Source organism: Cololabis saira, chromosome 13 (assembly GCF_033807715.1).
Source record: "Cololabis saira isolate AMF1-May2022 chromosome 13, fColSai1.1, whole genome shotgun sequence".
Taxonomy (NCBI): domain Eukaryota; kingdom Metazoa; phylum Chordata; class Actinopteri; order Beloniformes; family Belonidae; genus Cololabis; species Cololabis saira.
In genome coordinates, this window is record NC_084599.1 from 43,710,688 (window position 1) to 43,729,824 (window position 19,137).

The window sequence follows — 19,137 nt, forward strand, 5'->3', positions numbered from 1 at the left end:
CATGGGTCAGAACCTAAAGCTGGTTCTACACGGGTCAGAACCTGCTGATACATGCAGAAGTTGCAGGCCGGAGCTTCAGGAGCTGCGTGCTGGCCTGCGGTGCCCACCCCTGAATTAAAGTGCTCATTAAATAGAATAGAATAGAATAGAAGACTTTATTGATCTCCCAGAGGAGAAATTCAATCGTGCAGCAGCCAAATACACACACAATCAACGGTTTATACAAAAAATTAAATAGAAATAACCAATAAATAGCTAAATAATAAAAAAAAAGAGCAATATAAAATGTAGAAAAAGAGCTGAGGCTTTAGCTAGATGGAGAGTAGCTCTGGATGAAGGAGTGAATGTAGGGAGATCTGGATGAAGGAGTGAAGGTAGAGGGAGATCTGGATGAAGGAGTGAAGGTCTGGATCAGGGATCGGCAACCCGCGGCTCTACAGCCGCATGCAGCTCTTTAGCGCTGCCCTAGTGGCTCCTGGAGCTTTTTCAAAAATGTTTGACCTTTTTTTTTTTCTTTTTTTCTTCTTTTTTCCTTTTCTTTCTTCTTTTTTTCTATTTTTTTCTTCTTTTTTCCCTTTTTTTTCTCTTTTTTCTTACTTTTTCCTTTCCTTTTTAATCTCGATATTTCAACTTTTTTCTCAAAATTTCAACTTTTTTCTCAAAATTTTGACTTTTTTCTCAATATTTAGATTTCTTTCTCGACATTTTGACTTTTTTTCTCGACATTTTGACTTTTTTCTCAACATTTCAACTTTTTTCTCAACATTTCGACTTTTGTCTCAAGATTGTACTTCAACATTAATCTTGACATTTCGACTTTTTTCTCAATATTTAGATTTTTTTCTTGACATTTCTACTTTTTTCTCAAAATTTCGACTTTTTTCTCAATATTTCCACTTTTTTCTCGACATTTCGACTTTTTTTCTTGACATTTCGACTTTTGTCTAAAGATTGTACTTCAACATTAATCTTGACATTTCGACTTTTTTCTCGAAATTTCGACTTTTTTCTCGACATTTCGAATTTTTTCTCGAAGTGCATAATGAAAAAATAAATCTCCCCCCAGTTATAACTAATATAGAAACATGCAGCATGTGTTTCTTCATTCTAAGGCTTATACAAGACTTTACATTCTTTGCGGCTCCAGACATATTAGTTTTTTGTGTTTTTGGTCCAATATGGATCTAAAACATTTTGGGTTGCCGACCCCTGATCTGGATGAAGGAGTGAAGGTAGAGGGAGATCTGGATGAAGGAGTGAAGGTAGAGGGAGATCTGGATGAAGGAGTGAAGGTAGAGGGAGATCTGGATGAATGAGTGAAGGTAGAGGGAGATCTGGATGAATGAGTGAAGGTAGAGGGAGATCTGGATGAAGGAGTGAAGGTAGAGGGAGATCTGGATGAAGGAGTGAAGGTAGAGGGAGATCTGGATGAAGGAGTGAAGGTAGAGGGAGATCTGGATGAAGGAGTGAAGGTAGAGGGAGATCTGGATGAATGAGTGAAGGTAGAGGGAGATCTGGATGAATGAGTGAAGGTAGAGGGAGATCTGGATGAATGAGTGAAGGTAGAGGGAGATCTGGATGAATGAGTGAAGGTAGAGGGAGATCTGGATGAATGAGTGAAGGTAGAGGGAGATCTGGATGAAGGAGTGAAGGTAGAGGGAGATCTGGATGAATGAGTGAAGGTAGAGGGAGATCTGGATGAATGAGTGAAGGTAGAACGGTAGCGAGTCCCAAACCATCCGGAGAACTGGAACCAGGACGACGGGACTGGATCCATTTTGCAGCAGGAATCTTGATTCCTGAGAAGTGACGGGTTTCAAGCAGCCAGAGCTTCCTGATTGGTCGTCATTTATCGTGTTTATCATGTTTAAATGTGGCCGGTGACATTTAGACCTTATATTTGGTCTGTTTTACTCTCTGGAGGTTAAAACCTCAGCTGAGTGGGAGAAGCTGTAGCGGAGCCAGAGGGCGTTAGGGGGGCGGGCGCCCCGGGGCCCACAAGCTCATAGGGCCCAATGATAGGGCCCCGTTTTGTGTGATACGTTCATATATAATCGTAAATTGTAGGCTATTATAACGATAAAATGTGCATTGTGGGGCCAGTGTAGGCTAATTCTTACTTTACAACTGTCCTGAACGCATCGGGGCTGTGAGCCAACGCTGATTGGCTGTAAAGCCTGATTTATGGTTCCGCGTTACACCAACGCGGAACCATAAATCAGGCTTAACAGTTTCAGTCAATTTGCCGACTCGGCAAATTTGCGGCCATGAAGGAGACGAGCGCTAAAGTTTAAAAGAGGACTAAGCATGTACAAAGTTTTGAATGTTACCCTGTTTTCCACGTTACCTGGATTATTTTGGGTTATGGAAGAGTCAACTACCATTGGTGAGTCAGTGTAACCTTCATAAATAATTTATTTATTAGAATGTTGTGGTATTTGACCACCGGCCTATTAGAATGTGCTTTGTGTTGTTGTCAACTAGACTAGAGTCTATTCCAGAGTGCGAAATACGGGGGGGTTTGGGGGGGTCCGACCCCCCCGATCAACCCTTGAACCCCCCTGAAGGACTCAAAAGCCAAATTTAGGGGGGTCTCAATGTTTTCAAAAAATAAATAAATTAGGCTATATAATATAATATGATCATTTTATCGTCACTAATGGTCAATTAAATATGTTTAAGAGATCGCCATATCAAGTATTCACAATTCAAAACTTTTATTGGTTTAACACAAGTCCTGCACCTTTATGTATGCAAATTAGCCATGTGCGCCAGCACAGCGCAATGACTAGGCCGGCTGGTTGAGATGCCACAATAACACGGCTAAGCGGAAGCTAACTCAGAGTGTGTCACTTGCACACTTTGGGTTCACATCCAAAAAGGTGTCAGTGTCAGCCAGAGATGAGGAGAGAGACGATGTCACAACAGGGTCCCGTTCCTCTCCCCCCTCTGGTGAAGGAAGGTAAGTCGAGGCCGAGTGCTCCGGGGCAGATGCTACTGCACCGCTGCTAGCAGTGACTTGCTTTAACTTAAGGTAAGAGGCCAGCCTGCTTAATATGGCCTGCACCCACCTTTTTAATTATTGTTATTATTATTTTGCATTATGGCCTGTTATGAGTGTGATTTGTGAATGTGTAAGCTGCGTGAACCCACCTGTTGAGAGCCATCATGTTTTTTTTTTTTATTTTGCGTGATGACCTGTTATGAGTGGAATTTGTGAATGTGTTCACACAGCTGTGTTAAAACATAATTTCCTGGATGGTTACATAACGTTAAACAATCAGTCATCATTGTGCAGGCTGAGGATCTGTTTAAGTGCACTGATTGCACGTCTCCGATAGTGGCATTTGTTGTTATTACTGTTATTTGAATGCACAATTAATTTTCATTGTATTTTTTTTTATTTATCTAAAAAAAATACATTAGCCTATTTTATTTGTTTATTCGTTTCTGCAATGCACTGGTCGTGCACCAGTGTCTTATACATGGCATTTATTCATTAAGTGCCCTGTGCACCAGTGTGGTGCCAATTAGTCTTTTATTTATTTTAATTATCAGATTTAATTTGTAAATAACATTCTGCATCGTAATGCACAATTTTGCCTCCTGTTTGTAAAACAACGTGCATCTAAAATGGTTAAAAGTGTGCGTGTATTTGTCATAGGCTATAATAGGCTGATTGTATTGGTTTATTGCATAGGGCCACACTGTTAAAAAAAAAAAAAAAAACGAGTTAGGGACCCCCCGGAATATGGATGGGTATTTCGCACACTGGTCTATTCTCTGTCTGTTCTTCTGAACAAGTTTGTGACTTTACTCTGCTTTCTGCAGCATATGCCTATAGGCTTGTTTGGCTCAATAAAAGTGAGAATAAATGTTGTTTGATGGGTAGGATGATGTTGTTGAACGTTAAAATGACTAACATAAGGGCCCATGGAGAATGCTCCGCCCCCTCTGGACTGAGACCCGCGCTGCTCTGCCACTGGGGAGAAGTAACAGTGCCATGACACTATCAGGTGAGGAGGCGTCCGTGGATTCACCTGGAGTCCCGGAGGAGCCGTCAGGTAAGATCTGCCCCGCTGTGATTGGATCGGTACGTTCTGTACCGGTGGAACTAGCTGTAGGTGGGACGGGTAGAGGAGTGAAAGTAGAACCTGTTCATGGAAACCCCACCTTGTTTCAGGTGAACACCGAGACCCCTCCCATCTCCATCGCTGGTTACCATGGTAACGTTCCGGAGGAGGGCGGGGGGCGGGGCCCTCCCCCAAAGGAGCCCGTGTGAAAAATGTGGGTTTGGCATCCAAAAAAGGGAAGGGCCAAACGCCAAGAGAGGAGAGGAGGACAGAAGGAAGGAAGGAAGCAGGGTAGGATGAAAGGAAAGGAAAGGAAAGGAAAGGAAAGGAAAGGAAAGGAAAGGAAAGGAAAGGAAAGGAAAGGAAAGGAGGTGTGTGTTCTGGGGGTGAGTTTGTGTCAACTGTTGGGGAAGTTTCATTCTCAGGAAACAAACAAACGCTCCCGAAGCAGACGAGCGGCTCAGATACACGACAGGTTTATTATTTATTAGAAAGAGCTGCAGAAGCCCCGCCCCCAGAGGCGGCAGAGGCTCCGCCCCCGAGGAGAAGCCCCGCCCCCAGAGGCGGCATAGGCCCCGCCCCCAAAGCCAAGCAGGAACACGTCAAACTCACGAGACTCATCATTAAATCATCATTTCACAAATAAAAACATACATTTAACTAAATACACAAAAGCAGAGAAGATTTCAAACATGCAGTTAATCAAACGTCTAAAACTTCATGCTCACATTTGATATATTTGATCAGAAGTGAAAACCACTTTCATGGAGAACCAAGTGACCAGGTTTGAGCTGCTTTTGTGGTTCGAACTGTGAAACCTGAAGAAATATTACTCTCTGATTTAATTCTTTAAGGTTACAACTCAAGTTGGTGGAGTTGTGACCCCCCTGACCTGGATCTGGATCTGGGTCTAGATCTGGGTCTGCAGTTTTTGCCAGTAAAAGTTTAACTTGATGCTTCTGCTTCCTGTCAGGCCTCAGGACAGGAAGTCGAATATAAATTCTTTTTCAAAATTCTCATTTGAGGAAAACAAGGAAGTGATGTCACAGTTATCGGGGTTAAATCATCACACCTGTTAGTATTTCCAGCAAAACCAGAACCAGAGACCCAGCTGGGACGGAGAGGATGGATTAGAAGACCAGCGAGGCCCCATTGGAACTAGCGCCGCCCCATTGGAACCAGCGCCGCCCCATTGGAACTAGCGCCGCCCCATTGGAACTAGCGCCGCCCCATTGGAACCAGCACCGCCCCATTGGAACCAGCGCTGCCCCATTGGAACCAGCGCCGCCCCATTGGAACCAGCACCGCCCCACTAGGACCAGCGCCGCCCCATTGGAACTAGCGCCGCCCCATTGGAACTAGCGCCGCCCCATTGGAACTAGCACCGCCCCATTGGGACTAGCGCCGCCCCATTGGAACTAGCGCCGCCCCATTGGAACTAGCGCCGCCCCATTGGAACTAGCGCCGCCCCATTGGAACTAGCACCGCCCCATTGGGACTAGCGCCGCCCCATTGGAACTAGCGCCGCCCCATTGGAACTAGCGCCGCCCCATTGGAACCAGCGCCGCCCCATTGGAACTAGCGCCGCCCCATTGGAACTAGCGCCGCCCCATTGGAACTAGCACCGCCCCATTGGAACCAGCGCCGCCCCATTGGAACTAGCGCCGCCCCATTGGAACCAGCGCCGCCCCATTGGAACTAGCGCCGCCCCATTGGAACTAGCGCCGCCCCATTGGAACCAGCACCGCCCCATTGGAACCAGCGCTGCCCCATTGGAACCAGCGCCGCCCCATTGGAACCAGCACCGCCCCACTAGGACCAGCGCCGCCCCATTGGAACTAGCGCCGCCCCATTGGAACTAGCGCCGCCCCATTGGAACTAGCACCGCCCCATTGGGACTAGCGCCGCCCCATTGGAACTAGCGCCGCCCCATTGGAACTAGCGCCGCCCCATTGGAACCAGCACCGCCCCACTAGGACCAGCGCCGCCCCATTGGAACTAGCGCCGCCCCATTGGAACTAGCGCCGCCCCATTGGAACTAGCACCGCCCCATTGGGACTAGCGCCGCCCCATTGGAACTAGCGCCGCCCCATTGGAACTAGCACCGCCCCATTGGAACCAGCGCCGCCCCATTGGAACTAGCGCCGCCCCATTGGAACCAGCACCGCCCCATTGGGACTAGCACCACCCCATTGGAACCAGCACCGCCCCATTGGGACCAGCGCCGCCCCATTGGAACCAGCGCCGCCCCATTGGAACTAGCGCCACCCCATTGGAACTAGCGCCATCCCATTGGAACTAGCGCCACCCCATTGGAACTAGCGCCATCCCATTGGAACTAGCGCCGCCCCATTGGAACTAGCACCGCCCCATTGGAACTAGCGCCGCCCCATTGGAACTAGCGCCATCCCATTGGAACTAGCGCCATCCCATTGGAACTAGCGCCGCCCCATTGGAACTAGCGCCGCCCCATTGGAACTAGCGCCGCCCCATTGGGACCAGCGCCGCCCCATTGGAACTAGCGCCGCCCCATTGGAACTAGCGCCGCCCCATTGGAACTAGCACCACCCCATTGGAACTAGCGCCGCCCCATTGGGACCAGCGCCGCCCCATTGGAACTAGCGCCGCCCCATTGGAACTAGCGCCGCCCCATTGGAACTAGCACCACCCCATTGGAACTAGCGCCGCCCCATTGGGACCAGCGCCGCCCCATTGGGACCAGCGCCGCCCCATTGGAACCAGCGCCGCCCCATTGGAACTAGCGCCACCCCATTGGAACTAGCGCCATCCCATTGGAACCAGCGCCACCCCATTGGAACCAGCGCCGCCCCATTGGAACTAGCGCCACCTCATTGGAACTAGCGCCACCCCATTGGAACTAGCGCCGCCCCACTAGGACTAGCGACGCCCCATTGGAACTAGCGCCGCCCCATTGGAACCAGCGCCGCCCCATTGGAACCAGCGCCACCCCATTGGAACTAGCGCCACCCCAGTGGAACCAGCGCCGCCCCATTGGAACCAGCGCCGCCCCATTGGAACCAGCGCCGCCCCATTGGAACCAGCGCCGCCCCATTGGAACCAGCGCCATCCCATTGGAACCAGCGCCATCCCATTGGAACCAGCGCCGCCCCATTGGAACTAGCGCCACCCCAGTGGAACCAGCGCCACCCCATTGGAACCAGCGCCATCCCATTGGAACTAGCGCCGCCCCATTGGAACTAGCGCCGCCCCATTGGAACCAGCGCCGCCCCATTGGAACTAGCGCCGCCCCATTGGAACTAGCGCCGCCCCATTGGAACTAGCGCCGCCCCATTGGAACCAGCGCCGCCCCATTGGAACTAGCGCCACCCCATTGGAACCAGCGCCGCCCCATTGGAACTAGCACCGCCCCATTGGGACTAGTGCCGCCCCATTGGAACTAGTGCCGCCCCATTGGGACTAGCACCACCCCATTGGAACTAGCGCCGCCCCATTGGAACCAGCGCCATCTCATTGGACCAGCGTTGGGACTAGTACCAGGACCAGCTCCGCCCCATTTGGACCAGCATTTGGAGTCGCCGCTACAGAAACTGCGCCGTGCTCCCCTGATGCCCACCTCCAAACTCAGGGGGCCCGGTACCAGACCGGTGGTGGTCTGGCGTGGGGCCCTGCAGGAACAGGCTCTCCCTCAGATCCTGGACCTCCCGGGTCAGCTGCTCCACCAGCTGGAGTTCTGACGGGTCCACCAGCTGCCTCTGGAGGTCCTGCAGACACAGAAACAGTTTTACAACCGCTGCAGCCCTACTTGCAGTTCCCGAGAACCGCCACCCACCAACACCCACCCTGATGATGTCGTCCTTGGTGTGCAGACTCCTGCCCAGGGCGTCCAGCCGGACCGCCTGGCCCCGGCTCAGCTCCTGGTTCTCCTGGTCCCTCCTCAGGGCCACCTGCAGCTCCTCCTGGGCCACCTGCAGCTCCTCCTGGACCACCTGCAGCTCCCCGCTCAGGTCCGCTCCAGAATCCGTCCTTGACCCTGAGCTCAGCTGTCGGCGGAGCTCCTGGAGCCTCAACGTCTGCTCCGTCAGGACCTCGGAGAACCGGCTCGCCGAGTCCTGCCAGAAGATTCAGCACCAGTTCAGTGGATGAACAAGCTTCTAGAACCAGCTCCGTTCCAGCTCGGTTCCTCGGCCCTACCTGTATGTACCGGTCCCGGGAACCGATGGTTCCCAGCAGGTCCTGGACCTGGTCCTGGTGCTCCTGGGCCTGACGGGTCCGGTCTGCTAGAACGTCCTGGAAGAGCCGGTCTTTGAGATGGACCCGGACCCTCAGGTCCTCCAGGACGCCACCTGGACCGGACTGGATCTGAGCCAGCAGGGACCGGCGCAGGTCCTGAGAAGAGAGGCAAGAGAAGGTCAGGGACTGACAAAGATCAACATGCCGAGTCAACGTCCCGAGTCTCTCAACGTCCCCAACAAGCTGAATCTCTCAACGTCCCCAACAAGCTGAATCTCTCAACGTCCCCAACAAGCCGAATCCCTCAACGTCCCCAACACGCTGAATCTCTCAACGTCCCCAACAAGCTGAATCTCTCAACGTCCCCAACAAGCCGAATCCCTCAACGTCCCCAACACGCTGAGACCCTTAAGGCCCTGACACACCAAGCCGAGTGTCGGCCGTCGGGCCGTCGTTGAGCGTCGGTGCTCGTCTGTCGGCCTAGTTCCCCCGGTGTGTCCCGCACGTCGCCACAGGTCGGCCGCCCGTCGGCAGCTTTTCAGCCGATTCGACATGTCGAATCGGCGTCGGCTGTCGGTCAAACAGCTCACTCTGTGATTGGCTGTTCAGGTAGCGAAGAAACGGAAGTGACCAAAGCAAAGCTAAGCTAAGAAAGCAAAGCTAAGAAAGCAAAGCTCTTTTCTTCTTCCACAAGCTGAAGGCCGAGGGCTGACAACGCCAGTGCCGATTCTTTATTCTTACGCATTGTGGTAGCGAGAGTGGTGTGGAAATGTGGTGTGAATATGAAGCCTATTTGTTTTGTTTACGGCTTCCCAGAGCTTCCGGTTTTCCCTTGTTTTTGAGTGAATACAGACTACCGCTGCCTGCTGGTATGGAGGGGAATTACCTCTCACGCATGCGCAGAACGTACGTGCTAGTCATGCCGTCGGGTGTCGTCTTTGCGGTGTGTTAAAAGAGCCCGACACAGGCGACGCGAGACAACACAGCAGTCGGCCGACAGCGGGCGACGTCGGGTTGGTGTGTCCTCGGCTTTAACATCCCCAACAAGCGGAGTTCCTCAATGTCCCCAACACGCCGATTCCCTCAACATCCCCAACTATAGGTGTCCCTCATGTACTTGATTGGTTCACCTGAGCCTCCTGTGTCTGCACCTGCAGAGCCGACTGCAGCTGCTTGATAACCGAGTCTCTCTCTCCCAAGATACAGTTCTGCTTGTCCTCCACGTCCCGCTGCAGACGCTGGACGCTTCTCCAGGCGTCGGTCACCTGCTCCAGCTCCAGGGCCTTCCCTCGGACCAGAACCTCCAGACTCTGGAGACAGAACAGACGGCGGATGAGTGGACGCAACCAGAAACAGGGACAGTGCGGCGGTCGGAGCGTCCTTACGGTGATGGTCTCCTCGTTGTTGGACAGGACGCAGCGCTGCCTGTCCAGGTCCCGGTCTTTCTCCCGGAGCAGCAGGTGAACTCGACGGGTTTCCTCGTCCTTCTCCTTCATGAGGCAGAACTTCTCATCCACCGCTCGCTGGGGGACGACCGGAGAGACGGTCACTCATCACAAGACCTGACTTGTGGACATATCTGGACCAGATACGTCCAGACCATATTTGGACCAGATGTACCGTAACAGTGTCTGTCTGTTTTAGACCAGTCCCGTTTAGACCGGTCTCGTCTCACACCGTGTCCTAACTGCATGAGCGTCCGACTTTCGCGTCGCACTGCGTGACATCGAACACTCTCTGTCCTACTGAAACACTGAAACACTGAAAGCGTTAATATGCAGTTCTGTTACGTCACGTACCGTCAGCTGTGACTCGACAACATCAGACTGGACGACAGTTAAAGAGTAAAGAGTCAGTAAAAAATGGTGAGTACTTGTAATCTTCCTACGGTTGTACTTTCTAAACAGATTTAGATGTTTCTTTACCGGAAATTACATACAATGTAGCCAACAGCAAGTGGGTTACTAGCGATGTCAGAAGCGCTACGCTGTAACCATGGTAACACTGTAACCATGGTAACACCGTAACCATGGTAACACCGTAACCATGGTAACACTGTAACCATGGTAACACTGTAACCATGGTAACACCGTAACCATGGTAACACCGTAACCATGGTAACACTGTAACCATGGTAACACTGTAACCATGGACATCTGTGTATGTAACTAGCGGTGCGGCTCGCCGTCCACCAATCAAATGCTAAACTTCACCCAAAAAGACGATTTACAGTAGACTTTGTCTTTCTTTTCAAACAATACCCTTTTACAGACGGCAGGAGTTGAGGAAAAGGAAAGTGGCTGCTATTTTACTCCTCCAGCAGGACAAGGCAGTGGGTCCATCCTCTCAACCAGCATCAACTTTATTGAGGTTTTTGTAGTGAAATGAGGAGGAATCATAGAGATAACTTCTCATTTCAACTAACTGGATCAGCCGTTCCTCATCATGACTGTTTCCTACAGCGCTTTCAACCGGCTTTCAACGTGAGCGACAGGAAGAAAATAGAAGCAGGGTGTCCGACAAATATTCAGCTAAAAACGGCCCGTTAGGACAGTCCAATAGAAAATAAAGCAATGGAATTGATTTTGTCGCTGACGCTCGCTCGCATCACATGCAGTTAGGACACGGTGTTAGACCTGGACCGGTCCCGTCTTAAACGTGGACCGGGCCCGCGGGCCGGTCCGGGTCTACGTGGTTCTCACCTCCAGAGCTCGGTCTCTCTCTTTGATTCTCTGCCGGAGTTTCTGGACCAGAGCGTCTCTCTGGTCCTCCGGGTCCTCCGACGTGTCCCGGTAGTCCTGAAGACGGCAGAGGGAGAGACGGTTAACTGGACCAGAACAGCCCGGTTTGAGGATTGGACCGGGCCCAGCCTGGCCCGGGCTCTGGTTCTGGTTCTGGCTCTGGTTCTGACCTGCAGCAGCTGGTCTCTGCTCTGCAGCGCTGTCCTCAGGTCCCGGACGGTTCTCTCTCTCTCCTCCTGCTCCCTGTGTAGCTGCTGCTCGCTCGCCCCCAGCTGCTCCTCGCGGTCCTGCAGCGCCGACCGGACCTCCTGCAGAACCACCTGCAGCTCCTGACCCCCAAACCGGTCAGAACCGGAGTTACTTCATTAAAAAGTACACTGCAAAAACTCAAAATCTTACCAGGAATATGTGTCTTATTTCTAGTTAAAATGTCTAATTTTTAGTTAAAAAATCAACAAGATTTATCTTCTCATTACAAGCAAAAAAAATCTTGTTCCACTGGCAGATTTTTCTACTTAATTTAAGTGAAAATCTACTTGAAACTGGTGAAAATTGTCAAATAAGTTATTTTTCTGGTAATGACTCGAGAAAACCAGGTACCAGGTACTAGAAAAAAGACAAATATTCTTGTTAAAATTTTGACTTTTTGCAGTGTAACTCAGTTACTTAGACCAAAAAGTAATGCGTTACTATGAAAAGTAACTTTTCAGTTACTTTAAATAAAAACATTAAAACAGTAATTGCGTTACTGAATTTAAAAAGTAATGCGTTAGAGGCAGAGCAGAGGTTTTCAACTGGTTTTGTCCCAGTCCCACCATTATAACCAAGAAGCAACTCGGGGACCAACTGCTTTTGGGGATGTTTGTTTTATTTTGCACCTTGCTATAAAATAAGAGTATGGGCCTATATAGGCAGGGCTGCACATAAGTGGGCCGCCAGAGGGCATGCGCCGTCAAAATCCACAGTGCGCTGTCAATCTTGTGCTGCAAAGCGCTTTTGCGTACCAACAGCTGGGGCTCATATTATTGGTTGTGGCCAGACCAGAATTATAATATTAAAAAATCTATTGCGAGAGCTTTTCCCCAGAACTGCCACTCAAAGTTGGTACTGGCCAATCACAGCGCGTCCTTACTCCCCGTCCATGCTCGTTGGGCAGGAAGAGAGGTAAGGATCAGCTTTACTGAACAAACCCCGACACGTCTCCTCAAAATGTCCAAGAAGCAAGCGCCATTAAGTAATTATTTTGGCGTTCCACCAACTACAAAGAGACGCCAAACTGAACCACTACCCGAATCAAACAGAAAACGTGTGTTCGCCGAGAAGTGGCTGCATGATGTTACGCGGCGACGCGCACCGTACGTTCGCGCTCCCGCGTATCCTACCCCGTAAGCTCTGCGTTGGTGCAACGCGGAACCATAAATCAGCCAGTGTCCGTCACTGCGTGCAGCAGTTACCTGCGCCAGCTGCTGCTCTCTAATTATGGCTCACAGTTTATGAAAACCCCAAATAAAAAATAAATTAGAGAATATTTTATGAATTCAATAAACAATTCCATCATCAAAATTATAACAAATAAAGGTTCAACATATGTTGCTTTGCATGTAATAAGACTAGGTAATATATTAGTTTCACCTTTTAAGTTGAATTATTGAAATAGATTAACTTTTACACCATATTCTAGTTGAATTATTGAAATAAATTAACTTTTACACCATATTCTAGTTGAATTATTGAAATAAAGTAACTTTTACACCATATTCTAGTTGAATTATTGAAATAAATTAACTTTTACACCATATTCTAGTTGAATTATTGAAATAAGTTAACTTTTACACCATATTCTACACCTTGGCTGATGTGGACATACATATAGGAGGCTATTTCAGCTGCTATATGGGTGGCTGTCTGTACAGTCATGCAAGTTCAATGCTATTAAAGAACACGTTTTTTCATATAAAATAAACATTTTTATTCAGTTTAGAAGTTTTGGGCTTTTTTTTGGCTCCTGCGCTGCTGAAATCGGGGCGTCCTTTATTTCTATTTCTGAAAGTTGGCAACCCTAGGTGCAAAATATGCTTTTATACTGACTCTACAGACTAACACGCACCATAATTTGTTAATTCATCTTTATAAGTGAATAAATATCGTTTTGCCTATAACTTATTCCTGCATCCCTCTTTTATCGATCCGGCGAGACGGGTCACCGCGTTTTTGGAGCCCCAAGTCACATATCCAGGGGCTCCTCTGAGCACCAGACCAAAATAATTATGTGCAGCCCTGATTAAAGGCTATTTATTAGCATCAGTGTCTATTTTTATTTGCACCTTTTGCTATAAAAAAAAAAACAAAAAACTGAAAAATGAACAATAGGAAGCCAAGAGGCTTATAATATTACAAAGTTCACTCTCACTCATTTGACATCATTTGGATGGGTAAATTATTTACAAAGATTAATAGTAAATGGAAAATAAATTGAGTCTAAAGAATAAATATATATTTTTTAAATTATTATTGTTTTCCATTTACAATTTCACGGACGTCCTGCAATACCGCCACGGACCACCGGAGGGCCGCGGACCACCGGTTGACAATCCCTGCGTTAGAGTATTAGTTACCGCAAAACTAAAGGCTGGATTATGGTTCTGCAACAAATCAACGCCGTGCCTACGCCGCAGGTTGCGCCGCGTCGCGCACCCCACGTCGCACGCCATGCCGCATCCTGACGCCACCTCCCAAAAATTGTAACTATGCGTCGAGGCGACGCAGACCACACGCAGACGAGAGGGCTGTGATTGGTTCGCTTGGTAGCAACGCATTTCTGTTTCCCGTTTGAAGCAGTCGTGAACTTTCAGCGCTCTTTTCTTCATGTGTGTGATTTTTTTTTTTTGCACAATAGTTGTCCTTATCTCTTTGAATCACTGTGACCGGAAAAGACGGATAAACCATTCGGGAAAAGATTGCACAGATTGTGATCAGATCTCGAGATTTGGGTGATTGCTGCTCGTGTTTTGGTCGGCTCCGTGTCGGTTTTGTGTTTCGTTTGTGGTTTTTGTTGCAGATTTCCAGTGCTTGACGTAAGGCCTCCATGTGTTCCTGCTTCCTGGATTGGCAGTGAATGTCACCACCCCCCCCCCCCACCGCCGAGGGATATTTAATATATGTATATATATTAAATATAGTAACAATGCACATATATATGCCTTAGGTTTTTACCGGCATGGTATTAACCATTAATATTTGTGCAGACAAGGTAAAAAAAAAAATAAAAAAAAGAAAAGTTGGATAAACCATTCAGGAAAAGATCGCACCCCCTAGCGGTCTGGGGGGGTACTGCACCGCGGTGAAATGGAGTGACGGAGAAGTCCGAAGGTTCACGACGGCGTCACGGCAACAGCGTCACGGTGACGATGTGTGCTCTGCGTTGGTTTGATGCAGAACCTTAATCCAGGCTTAACGGCGTGACTGTAAGGCGTTACTAAATAACGCGTTAGTCCCAACACTGACGGGTTCCTGACCTGGTTGTGCTGCTCCGTCTCCCTCCGCTGCTGCAGCGCCCCCTGCAGGTCGTCCTCCAGCCGGTCCAGGGCCCGGTTCTGGTCCTCCCGGGCCCGGGTGCTGCGCTGCTGGGCCCGCTGGGCCGCCTGCAGCTCCAGCTGGGCCTGGAACAGCGAGGCCTGCAGGCCCAGGACCTCGCAGGGGCCCGGTTCTGCTCCGGAGACCTGGGGGAGGAACAGAACAGGTCTGGTTGGGTCAGGAAACACGGGGGGGTCCACGACCCGGTTCTGATCGGTCGAGGGACTAACCTGCAGTTGGCTGCGGTCGGCCAGCTGTTTCAGCGAACACAACATCTGGTTCTGCTCGTCCACGACCCGGTACAGCTCGGCGGCCTGCACACAGAACCGGGTTAGCGTGAGCTAAGCTAACGTGTGCGTGTCCCCAGTGAATGAAACATTGTCTACAGGACTGTCTCAGAAAATTAGAATATTGTGATAAAGTCCTTTATTTTCTGTAATGCAATAAAAAAAACAAAAAAGTCATACATTCTGGATTCATTACAAATCAACTGAAATATTGCAAGCCTTTTATTATTTTAATATTGCTGATTATGGTTTACATTTTAAGAAAACTCAAATATCCTATCTCAAAAAAGTTGAATATTCTGGGAATCTTAATCTTAAACTGTAAACCATAATCAGCAATATTAAAATAATAAAAGGCTTGCAATATTTCAGTTGATTTGTAATGAATCCAGAATGTGTGACATTTTAGTTTTTTTTAAATTGCATTACAGAAAATAAAGAACTTTATCACAATATTCTAATTTTCTGAGACAGTCCTGTATATCGAGCCATGATAGAATGGAACTCTCTTCCAGAACAGATTACTGAAGAAAAAACAAAAGCAAGCTTTAAAAGAAACTGAAACAACATCAAATAGCCCTACGACGGTAAACAATTCTGCACATGTGGATACACATGTAGACACAGTGACACACACATAGGATACTAACACACACGCGCGCGCGCGCACGCGCGCGCACGCACACACGCTTATAATTAGGTTTATTTATTCTATATTTTATTATTATTTTTACTTTTTAATCTCATTTGGTTATTCAGTTTACCTTGCATTATTACTATTACTGTTAATGTTGTTTTATTTGACTGTTAAGTGTTAACTTAAGCAGGAATATCAGTATGGATCATATTGTTTCTGCTTGTAAATGTATTATGTCTGTTTATTATGTGTGAAACCAGGAAGAGTAGCTGATGGGGATCCTAATAAATTCATAATCTCCTCTCACCTCGGCCTCCCTGGTACCGGCGGCGTCAGCCAGGTTCTGGTTGACCCGTTCCTGGTTCTGGGCCTGGTCCCGGGCCGAGCTCAGGTCCAGCTGGTTCTGGTCCAGCTGCTGCTGCAGATTCTGCACAAACAAACAAACAAACACATGTGGACCTTCCTGTGGCAGAACCGGGTCGGGGGGGAGAACCCAGCAGAACCCAGCAGAACCCAGCAGAACGTACCTGGTTCCGGGCCTCGCTCTGCCGGATCTGGTTCTGCAGGGACCGGACCTGGTTCTGGACCGCCTGCAGGTCGCTCTGGTACCGGTCCGGCTGCTCCATCGGCTGCTGGAAGAGACAAGTCTGTAAAACAACTGAAGACTCTGGTGTTTTTAACAGGAATTATTGATCCGAGCAGCTGATCCATCCATCGATCGATTGATTGATCGGTTGATTGATTGATCGATCAATTGAAGGCTGAAAGTTGCAGCAATAAACAGTTTCAAACGTCTGATCTGTTTCAAGGAAGGAGCTGAATTGTAAATTAAACTTGGCTTTAAAGGCACGATAAATAATTCTTCAGGTTCTAACGAGAACTTTTATTTAATCCAAAACTGGGTAAAAGGTTCTGGGTTGGTCTGGATCAGGGATCAGCAACCCGCGGCTCTAGAGCCGCCCTAGTGGCTCCTGGAGCTTTAAAAAAATGTTTGACCTTTTTTTCTTCTTTTTTTCCTTTTTCCTTTCCTTTTTAATCTCGACATTTCAACTTTTTTTCAAAAATGTTTGACCTTTTTTTTTCTTCTTTTCTTTCCCTTTTTTTCTTCTTTTTTCTTCTTTTTTTCCTTCTTTTCTTCATTTTTCCTTTCCTTTTTAATCTCGAAATTTTGAATTTTTTCTCGACATTTCAACTTTTTAATCTCGACATTTCAACTTTTTTTCAAAAATGTTTGACCTTTTTTTTCCTTTTTTTCCTTCCTTTTCTCTTTTTTTTCTTCCTTTTTCCTTTGCTCTTTAATCTTGACATTTTGACTTTTTTCACGAAATTTTGACTTTTTTCTCAACCTTTCAACTTTTTTTCTCAAAGTGCATAATGAAAAAATAAATTTCCCCCAGTTCTAACTAATATAGAAACATGCAGCATGTGTTTCTTCATTCTAATTCTGATACAAGACTTTTCATTTTTTGCGGCTCCAGACATATTAGTTTTTTGTGTTTTTGGTCCAATATGGATCTAAAACATTTTGGGTTACCGACTCCTGGTCTAAAGGTTCTGAATAAAAGGTTCTGGTTTGGTTTAGAAGGTTCTGGGTCAGAACTCTGAAACATCTGGACTTTTCTCTTTCCACCAGTCTGCTGTGTTTGGTTCTGTTCCTTCCCCGACCCGGCCCGGCCCGTCAGAACCACCGAGCTGTTCCACCGTCCTACAGACGGAGACGTCTCTGCTCGGTCCTGCTGGAACCGGATTGAACCGGGTCCTTATTACCACAACAAAGACCGGCTGCAGCGCCTGGAGACTGTTGCCACGGCGACCGGGGTCGCTAGGATACGGATGAAGAGGAGCATTCACGCTCTCTCTGGAGAGGGGTGTGTCTGCGAGGGAGACTGGACCCGGACAAGCAGGAAATAACTGGATTACCGGGTTCAGGACCGGAACCGGGACAGAACCGGTCCTGGTTCTGGTTCCCGGGAACACCGGACCCGACCTTTGACCTTCAACAGTGATGTTTCCGTCTCCGGGGCAACTAAACCAGGGCTGCAGCTGTTGAATATTTTAGTAATCGAGTATTCTACTGAAAATTCCATCTATTAATCAAGTAATCGGATAAAATATACAGGACTGTCTCAGAAAATTAGAATATTGTGATTTTCTGTAATGCAAATAAAAAAAAACAAAAATGGATTCATTATAAATCAACTGAAATTTTGCAAGCCTTTTATTATTTTAATATTGCTGATCATGGTTTACAGCTTAAGAAAACTCAAATATCCTATCTCAAAAAATTAGAATATTCTGGGAATCTTAATCTTAAACTGTAAGCCATAATCAGCAATATTAAAATAATAAAAGGCTTGCAATATTTCAGTTGATTTGTAATGAATCCAGAATGTATGACATTTTTGTTTTTTTTTAATTGCATTACAGAAAATAAAGAACTTTATCACAATATTCTAATTTTTTGAGACAGTCTTGTATGTGAAGTAACAGGCCACCTGTTATAGGCATGAAAATAAAAATAATGAAAAATTGCCAACAGGTATTTGTGTATTTCTATGTCTTACTGAATCAATATCGAAGCATTTAAATCAATATCGAATCGAAATCGAATCAAATCGAATCGTGAGGTTCTTAACAATACTCAGTCCCGTGTGGGCCAGGCCTTCCAGCGTGAGAACTGGCAGGCGGGGGTTGAAGGGGCAACCCCCTCCGCGAGAAAGGTATAAAGACGCGAGAGCCGGAAGTCCGGATGGAGAGTCTGCTGTGGGTCTAGTGCACAACGCCCAGCCGGGGTTTTTGATGGCTGCTCTTTGCCTGGACTGTCCGGCTCTCCCAGTCCTCTGTGTTAAGGTAAGAGTTTAGGCCAAGCCCCTTGTGTAATTGTCTGTTGCTCTGTCATTTGCGCGGGATAACTTGACACAGAGTTATCCTAGCAAAGGGCAGTTGTGTGTGAGTCTTTGGTTTGCACTGCTTGTTTGCTAATAAATGTATTCATTATAGCGAAAGCGAGTGTGTGTCTGATTCATTTTTGCACAGCCGACCGCTCTCGAACCTAATTGAGATTTCTCATAAAACACCAGCCCTAGTCAGCGCGTTGTTCCGCTTTAAACGTAGTCCGGGCGAAATACACTCACTTTTTGTAATCGCATTACTGGAATTATTCCTGGAATCGTTTCAGCTCTAAATTAAAGGCTCTAAAACCCGGGCCAACCCGGTTCTGCTGTACCTGCTCTTTAGCGCCGCCCTAGTGGCTCCTGGAGCTTTTTAAAAAATGTTTGAAATTTTCTTTTCTTTTTTCTTATTTTTTCCTTTTTCTTCTCTTTTTTTCTTCTTTTTTTCTTCCTTTTTCCTTTCCTTTTTAATCTCGAAATTTCGACTTTTTTCTCAACATTTCACATTTTTTCTCAACATTTTGACTTTTTTCTCGAAATTTTGACTTTTTTCCTTTTTTTCTCTTTTTTTCTTCCATTTTACTTTCCTTTTTAATGTCGACATTTTGACTTTTTTCTCAACATTTTGACTTTTTTCTCAACATTTCGACTTTTTTCTCGAAATTTTGACTTTTTTCTCTTTTTTTCCTCTTTTTTTTCTTCTTTTTTTCCTTTTTTTCTTCC

General features: G+C 47.4%; 1 protein-coding gene across 8 annotated transcripts in view; it reads right to left on the reverse strand.

Moving 5' to 3' along the window:
- pde4dip (phosphodiesterase 4D interacting protein) overlaps positions 1–19,137 on the reverse strand; it is a 161,777-nt gene that overhangs the window by 60,455 nt on the left and 82,185 nt on the right. For 6 of the 8 annotated variants that reach the window (XM_061738892.1, XM_061738890.1, XM_061738889.1 and 3 more), the window contains 11 exons: positions 16,051–16,155; positions 15,831–15,950; positions 14,830–14,913; positions 14,542–14,745; positions 11,197–11,355; positions 10,988–11,083; positions 9,671–9,808; positions 9,416–9,595; positions 8,247–8,441; positions 7,895–8,164; positions 7,669–7,816 (listed from right to left, as the gene is read on the reverse strand). In XM_061738892.1, coding sequence (XP_061594876.1) covers positions 7,669–7,816; positions 7,895–8,164; positions 8,247–8,441; positions 9,416–9,595; positions 9,671–9,808; positions 10,988–11,083; positions 11,197–11,355; positions 14,542–14,745; positions 14,830–14,913; positions 15,831–15,950; positions 16,051–16,155 — 1,699 coding nt within the window. The remainder of the gene's footprint in view (positions 1–7,668; positions 7,817–7,894; positions 8,165–8,246; positions 8,442–9,415; positions 9,596–9,670; positions 9,809–10,987; positions 11,084–11,196; positions 11,356–14,541; positions 14,746–14,829; positions 14,914–15,830; positions 15,951–16,050; positions 16,156–19,137) is intronic. The other 2 variants (XM_061738891.1, XM_061738886.1) reach the window with 1 other exon arrangement.